General features: G+C 33.1%; 1 protein-coding gene across 4 annotated transcripts; it reads right to left on the reverse strand.

Moving 5' to 3' along the window:
- Positions 1–526: 526 nt before the first annotated feature.
- Positions 527–6,098, reverse strand: LOC102625738 (probable protein phosphatase 2C 33). 4 transcript variants are annotated; one of them, XM_025099679.2, is made up of 7 exons: positions 5,668–6,098; positions 5,401–5,454; positions 4,672–5,036; positions 3,419–3,808; positions 3,199–3,316; positions 1,457–1,680; positions 527–1,344 (listed from the first exon to the last, which is right to left on the reverse strand). In XM_025099679.2, exons 3-7 carry the CDS (start codon positions 4,924–4,926, stop codon positions 856–858), a joined length of 1,476 nt encoding a protein of 491 aa, XP_024955447.1. In that variant the 5' UTR covers positions 4,927–5,036; positions 5,401–5,454; positions 5,668–6,098; the 3' UTR covers positions 527–855. The 4 variants fall into 4 exon arrangements, with proteins under 4 accessions (XP_024955447.1, XP_006480437.1, XP_006480438.1 ...); XM_006480374.4 differs by having other exon boundaries at positions 5,401–5,458; XM_006480375.4 differs by lacking the exon at positions 5,401–5,454.
- Positions 6,099–7,972: the final 1,874 nt, after the last annotated feature.

Consider the following 7,972-nt stretch of genomic DNA (forward strand, 5'->3'; position numbering starts at 1 on the left):
CAGCACATAGATGCCAATAAATAAAAATAATATAACATTTTAATACAAATTACTTTGTTATTTATATTTCGTTGATTATCAATCAATAACATGTAAATTAATGGATTCGAATTCATAAAACCAACTAAACAGAACTGTTTAAATATACCAAACTTAGAAGATCAAATTGATAATATGATACCATAACATGTTTACGGCCCAATTGAGTGCCAATCACTCAGCTTCATTGCTTTCAGTTTATGGATAATCTATAAAATTGATTTACACGTATGAACGAGAATTATCAGTTCTCCAATCTTTCATGCCCGAGAGCCTCAACTACGAGCATCACGAAAAGTCAAGAAACAAATGGCAAAGCTTAACTTGTCATTTTCTAAATGACGAGCACCGCACCAAGTTTCCATCTCAAATTTGCCAACTTTTTTTCAGAAGCAATATTTTCAAGCACTAGAAACCACATAGCAATAAAGAGTCTACATCTCAACATGGCCAAAAACATGTGATCAAAAATCAAATTCACGAAAAGTTAAAAATAAAAGAAGCCTTCCTTATCACCAGATTATTATTAACAATAACCAATAAATCACACAAGAAAAAGGGTGAAAAATAAATAAATAAAAGGTAAACAAAAATAGACCGAGAGTTGGATTTTTCAAAATTCCAATTCTACCCACACTAGAGAGAAAGGACAATTTCCCAGACATGCTAATATAGCCGGGCCCACCTCTCCGGTCCAAATTTAACATCGACAGCCCCCTACAAATCATTTTCTCCTTCTGAAGAGAAAGGAACCATGAATACGAACAAGAAAAAAAATTATTATTATGAAAATCATGGACTAACCAAATCGCCTTGTCATTTCCGAGCGCCAGCAGCCTTCTTATCATCTTTTCCAGGTGTGAACCTAGGCAGCGTCAAGAGAGTATTAACACGAGACACTCCTTCAAGAGCGGACCAATCTGTATTTGAATCGTCCAGCTTCGAACCATCATCTTCACTTTCTTCAGGGTGTATTTCTTCACCACTAGCGGTTCGGACAGTTCCTGACCGGGGCAGGCTGGCTGGGCCTGATGGATCATCGCCTTTCTCAGTGCCAATATTGACTCCCTCCACTGAAGTTAGCTGCTCTTTCATCTTGAACGTCGAAGATGTAGATATGCCATTTGTGTTTGAGTTTGAGTCAAGGAACAGGCATACCACAGCACAATCATCAACTTTGGAAGTTGGATACTTGCGTCTCCAGGCTCGAACAGCAGACTCAACAAGTGATCGAGCCGCTGAGGAACGTGCTGGTGCTGAAGCTACAATTTCTACCACTTCTTCGTTTGAGAGAACATCCCAAATCTATGAAAAGTGGAGTGAAGCCAACTTTAAAATGATACGAAGTATAAAATGTAAAGAGCAAGCTAAATCTATTTAGAAAAATATTGATTTAACATTAAGTTGGTTCCCTTACCCCATCTGTGGCCAAGACAATGAACTCATCTTTATCAGTGAGGCGTCTATAGGATATATCAGGCACAGAAATGAGGCCAAAATCTTTAAGGCAAAAATCTCCAAAAGCCCGTGCCATGGCAAGCCCAGGAGAGTCATAGTTTGGAAGCCAAACTCGGGCAACCTCGGGCTCATCATGAAGAGCAAACACACGCCCTTTACATTTTCGTATTCGCTCTGCTTCAGCTGTAAGGAGTGGAAGTGCTTATAAGCAAAAAAAAATAAAAATAAATAATAATAATAATAATTTGAAACCAAAAGCAATCAGAAATGATGACATAGAGAAGCAAGTGATCAAACAGTTTTTTATTGCCTTTTCTCTGTATCCTCTCTGTCTATCTTTCAGGTCATCTTGAAATTCTTCATCCATATAGCAAGTAACCACACACACTCAAAAGGGCAATGGGAACACAAGAAAAGTGCGAGGCAGAAACAGTGACAATTTTTTAAACCAATAAACATTTTACCTACTATTTTCCAGTTCAATGTCATTGAATTTAACAATGCTTGCTTGCTTGCTGGCAAGGAGTTTTAATAATCAAATCAATTTGGACATTCTACAGATTTATGGGCATCAAGATAATCTCACACAAGGTCAGCTGAGATCTTTATTTAATTTTCTTCCATTTTATAACCTTCATTTCACATCTTACCACAATGGGATTTAATGGTAAAGGGATTCTGCAAATAATCCCAGCACGTCATAACCACATTATTGGGATTTTAGTTGCTCTATCTAGCTCTTGGCTTGTCGCTCTACCAACAAACAACAAAATCCTCAAAAGATTTAGTTTTCACAAAATCTTTTTACTGCCTACGACTTGGTTATATCACGACTGCAGATAAAAACCAGCAAATTATTTACATTATGCTGCATCAATATTGATTGCATTAAATATATAATACTCAAATTAATCACATATAAGAAAAATAATAATTGAATGATTATCTGCTAACAAAAATAATGTATTTGTCAATTCATAAAGCCAGCTGGGACAACATTTATGTCTTGTTTTACTATTTTAGACCAATAATCTTCAGCCAATAAACCACTGAAATCACAAGAGTGTCTATGGGAAAGGATGAAGAAGGAACAAACCTGAACATCTTAAAAATGAATAGTCAAAAATATCATAGTGAAAACGGAAAAAAAAATTAAATTAATAATCATCAGCATATACAGAGACAAGATGGAGGTCTCTGGCCAGTTCTTTCCCATCTTATACTATGTGGGGATAGATGCACAGGATGTTGTTCATATTAAATGACCATTGGATATCTTTGCAGACACATCCATCTTTTTGGTTCAGTTGTGTGGAAAAGATTCCATATTGTAAAATTAGAAACTTAAAAAGTAAAATCAAGACAAGAACTGGCAATGATACGGTCTAATATTCAAATTAAAAATTCTTGAAAAGAAAAAACCGTTATTTTCCTAAAGGATTTTTGACTCTGCATAGAACAAAGCTCTTCAGCTGCAAAATTTTCCGGCGCTTGTAAGACTATTTGCCTTCTTTAGCAGAATGAGACCCTCGTTTTAGAAAAAGATGAATATTGCTTACCTATTTCCGTTTCTTTTCTTCCTTTTTTTTTTTTTTTTTTTTTGGTCTTTTGACTGTTGTCGCTATAATGTTTAATAAAAGAGAAGCTGTTCAAAAGAACGGAGAGGCACAAAAGGAGAGGGGGGAAGAGAGAGAAAAAAACCTGGAAGATTTGGTTTGAGATCCACAGTCAACTGCATGGCAACGAGAGAATCATCTTTGTCTCTTGTGCCCAACACAGCTCTGGAATCCCCAACATTTCCAATGACAAGATGTTGACCCTACACAAATATGGAGGCAATTGTTATCTTGCGATCACAAGGATAACACAAAACTGTAAAATTTAATAAAAAAAAATATTCAGGAAAGCTAAAATTCAATACCTGCTTGATCAGAGTTACTGCTGTTGTCCCACTGCAGAAACAATCAATAGTTGCATGCATTCTTAGTTCCCTATCCATGACTTTGAAAGCCTTCAGAAATGACTCCTTTAGAGTCTGAAAGAACTCTGGAAACTTTTCTGTTTCCTCAAGATCGGCAGAGGCTCTAGGTTCTTCATCGGCAGATACAAAAGATGTATCCTCAGAGTTTATGCTTCCAGCAGTGTTAATGCTTATCTCTCTCAAAACTTCCTCACTGGTTATGTTCACTTCCCAGTGAGAGCTCAGTTTTAATGGAAGAGAATCCCTCACTCTCTTCGCAACCATATGACCATAGGGACCATGGCCATCAAAAACACCACAAAATATTGTATCTGCCCTTGATGCAAAGTTCTGTAAATTCCCACACAGAGGGTGAGCCAGGAATGTTTTAGAGTGCAATTAAAAAAATCTAAAACAAAAAAAAAAAATTGTATGCAATTCAAATTAACTAGCTCCGATATCACATAAATAAAAAGCTAAGATAAATAAGGTCACATAAATTTGAGAAAACATAAGCAACACTTTATGGAACAAATGAACTGGTAGGATGCAAGATGCATACAAAATTGAAAGCAATCTAATATAATCATCCAAGTTTTTCATAAAACACAGAAGCCACATTGCAGAAATAAGAAAGGGCCAAAATAGCTTGTCTCAGGGGAAGTTGGAAAAAGATGATAATGAGGGTAAACCAAATCTTTTGATGCTCGAACAGGGACTCATTATGAAGCATATTTTGATGTACCAATGTACACTAAAATCAAAAGTAGAGTTCAATTTGCACAATAGAAGTATATTTTGATGAAGCAACAGAAGAAATGGATTATATCCGTAAAATAAGTTCAAAAAAAGAAAAGAGTGAAGAAACAGCAGCCCATTGATAGAGGGAATGTTTGTTTGATGAACCAGAAAGTACAGAGTTCTTAAACTGAACACATCTCTGAAGAAGGAAAATTAAAAATAAAAAGTAAAATGAGGATATGATAAGAATTGAACAGTTGCTCACTGAATTCCACAATAAGTATTACTTGTTATTCTGTTAATCAAATAGACTACTCTTCCACTGTCTAAGAAAGTAACAAGAGATAAACAAATGGACAAGAAGCTTTTCACAAAAAATATATATATATTCAAATGTAAATCTAATGTTAAGAGCAGGACAAAAATCATGTTGAAAATTGAACTATTACACATGAACATGAGAAGGAGCTAACCTCCCAAACAATCATGGCATCTTGGTTTGTTCCTTTCTTGCCTTGTTGGGTAAAGAGTGAAGCAATCTCACTTGAACCATTCAAAAACAATCTCCCTGGAATCCTATGCAACGGCTCCTCCCTCCTGTAGTCAAATGAAGGATTCCTTGACCCCAGTTTTTTTCTCGAGCTCTTCCTCTTCCTGATTCCCAGGCCCGGAGAGGATGGCGAACCTGGGATGGGGCTCCTGCTTTCGGCAGAGAAGCAGGACCCCATTCTAAGGGCCCTGATAATGTTTAATAGGCACTCCAGACCAGCCAGACAATCACACCCCCTATTTTCAGAAGACGAATCCGTCAGAACTTGTTGGTGAAAACCTTCCTGGCCTGAAAAACAGATTAATCCGCTTACTGAAATCTCCTCAAATGACAATCATTAACCAAATCTCCAAGAATTCTTTACAATTGACAACCAAAATAACAGATCAATCTGAAATTTATCCTTACACATCCTCAACTACTTAATTGCACATACCCTTGTGAAGAATACACAGTTTAACAATAAGACTAAATCTTATTGATATCAAATCTCTTTGATTTGCCACGTACCCTTTTGAGCTAACAGCCTAATTATCAGATAACTTCACAAAACCTCATATAAGTTCTAACGAATCACAAAATCAAAAAGCTGAAAACAGAATCAACCAGAGAGCCAAAACGAAATATGATTCAATAGCTTTGAGCAGCTTACCAGGAAAAGAAAGATGACTTTTTGGAGATAAAGATTTGTTCTCACTTCCTCTTTCTTCCTTTTATAATAATATAAATCCAATATCAATAAAAAAGCTAAAAAGTGGTTATATAATATGTGTGAAAGCAGATCTATAGTGCAACAAACAGCTTATCCGATTACAAAGAACCCACTGAAACTAATAAATCTCAAATCAAACAAAGAAAAAACTTGAAACAATGGCAAAATTGTCACAAATTTCCACAAAATTGAGCTTCAAAACATTACCAAGACAGAAACCTCTTGCCAGATCAAGCTGAAACTGATCAGAAAAGGACCAAGATTTTGCTAAAAACAAAAACAAATTTTGAGTAAACAATGTGAAAGCAAACAAAAGGAAAGTTACAGTTCACAAGTGGGTATTAAAAGACGACTTTCATGGACACCGAAACAATTCATCAAATAGGTAAAGATTGGCCTTTTGAAAAACGAAAAGGGAGTGAAAGACTTTCCCACAAAAAAGAAAAAGAAACAAATTAAAAATAAAAGCAAAAAATGAATATGAAACAGAGAAAAACAGTTCCAATTCACAGAAATAACTACAACCACCCAACAACAAACTCGCTCTCTGTTTTGTTTTGTTTTGTTTTTTTGGTTTTTTTTTTTTTTTCAGCTTGGAGAGAGAGACAGAGAGAGAGAAAAAAAAAATTCACTTTCAATGAGGTTAGTGAATTTTTTTGAGAACCGGATTGGATAAACTTGTGGGTATAAATAAGAGATTATGAGAAAATTATTATTTTGGTTTATTTTAATTTATTTTCTTAATTTGGAGAGAGATGCTGTGGAGGTAGTAATTTTTTAATTTTTTAATGAAGCAAAAGTGAACAAAAATATAATTTAATATAATTTATAATTATTATTGGGGATTGGAAACCTTGGATTTGGGAGTTTGTAGACTCCTGTCTTGCTGTTTGTGTGGATTGATTCCATTCCATTTTATTGGCTTACTTTTTTCTCTCTCAAAATTTTGTTTTAATATTTCATCTTTTCACTTTTTGTTTTCGTTATTTATCATAGTTCCCCTAAATGTTTTATATTTAGACAAGTTTCCTGCATAATTTTGTCGGAGGATTAATTCTCCTTTATCCTTAGATAAATTGGCATATTTTAATTTACCTTCAAATTATTAAAAAATCAACACTATTTACTATAAAGAAGGAAAATATTTGACGAACAATTTTATCAACGAAACTTCTATTTACTCTAAACTTTTAAACATAAATATAGGTGTGTTTATGTTTTCATTGAAATATATCGATTTAAGGAAGGGTTAAGTGAAATTTACCCTTTGCCAAATCAAATTACAGGACATTATTATTGTCAAAAGAGAAGCCAAATGCCAAAACTCAAAAGTAAAAGTTTAATCATTTTAAGCAACGAAAGTAAGGTTTGGAATAACATGTATAGAACAGACATTGAATGATAATTAGATTCATTAAACATTGAGAGATGGCAACATTTAAAAAAAAAATTAGAGAATAAATGAAAGGATATATGAAGGGTTGGGCTGTGCACTTCAGTTAAAATGACAGATCTTAATTAGAGTCATCGTAGTAAATCCTCATCTTGAAATCTTGCCATTTGATTGACATGCAGGATTTTTTAATGAAACCTAACACTATATATAAAATACTTATTTATTTATATAATCTTAAAAATAATAATTTGTATTGTGCATAAATTTTTTAAAAAAAATTAACATTGGAATATTGGGTTTTGTAATAGAATGATATCAACACATACAATTTATGCAAAAAGAAATAATAAATTCAAATATTTTTAACTTTATAATTTTTCTTAAAGTAAGAAATATAATAAATTTAAATTATTTTTTTAATCTCTACTTTGATTTAAACTCTGATCAAAAGTTAGAATAAGCTGTTTAAAAAATAATTCGGATAATTTACGGTAAAAGATATTTGTATACAATTGTAAATTCTTGTATATGATTGGCCAATTGTCACTTCCCAAATTCTGTAAAGCTTTCAAGGCATGACACATTTCACTTCCTCTTTGTAATGAAAACCAAGTCCTATGTTCCCAAATATAATGATTTCCTCATTTTGCATGTGCTTGTCAATATATGGAGTAAATTAATTTATATAATAATTGCAAGTGATGGCATGCAATTGCCTTCCTTTTGGTCATTCTAGAAATTGCATATAATAATTATTTCTTTTTAAGGCAAAAGATTGGCAAATTTAATCATTTTATCACGAAGGGATAATGTCATTCATCTTAAGTGCTATTGTTATCTGGGATTCATCTATAATAAATAATTTTATAAATTATAGAATTAACTATCTATTAGTCAAATAGATGAGTGTTAGATAACACTTGAAACTTGAATGTATGCAAATGATGCCAACTGCGTTTTTCCCCTTCTTGATGATTCTACTCTTTGATTAGAACAAACCAAAAATGAACAATAAATAAACTTATTTAATAACTATAAAGATAATATTAATTAATCAAATATATAAAATAATATTAATTTCATAAATTATTTTGAATTTTAAATTTTTTTAATATT

Source organism: Citrus sinensis, chromosome 6 (genome assembly GCF_022201045.2).
Source record: "Citrus sinensis cultivar Valencia sweet orange chromosome 6, DVS_A1.0, whole genome shotgun sequence".
Lineage (NCBI taxonomy): Eukaryota > Viridiplantae > Streptophyta > Magnoliopsida > Sapindales > Rutaceae > Citrus > Citrus sinensis.

Bases quoted from the DNA above. Each gene is read 5' to 3' on its own strand.
- LOC102625738 (XM_006480375.4), bottom strand. From the start codon at position 4,926: ATGGGGTCCTGCTTCTCTGCCGAAAGCAGGAGCCCCATCCCAGGTTCG. The intron at 3,809-4,671 runs GTTAGCTCCTTC...GGGAATTTACAG, and splicing joins ATGCCATGATTGTTTGGGAG to AACTTTGCATCAAGGGCAGA. The intron at 3,317-3,418 runs GTATTGAATTTT...ATATTTGTGTAG, and splicing joins CAGTAACTCTGATCAAGCAG to GGTCAACATCTTGTCATTGG.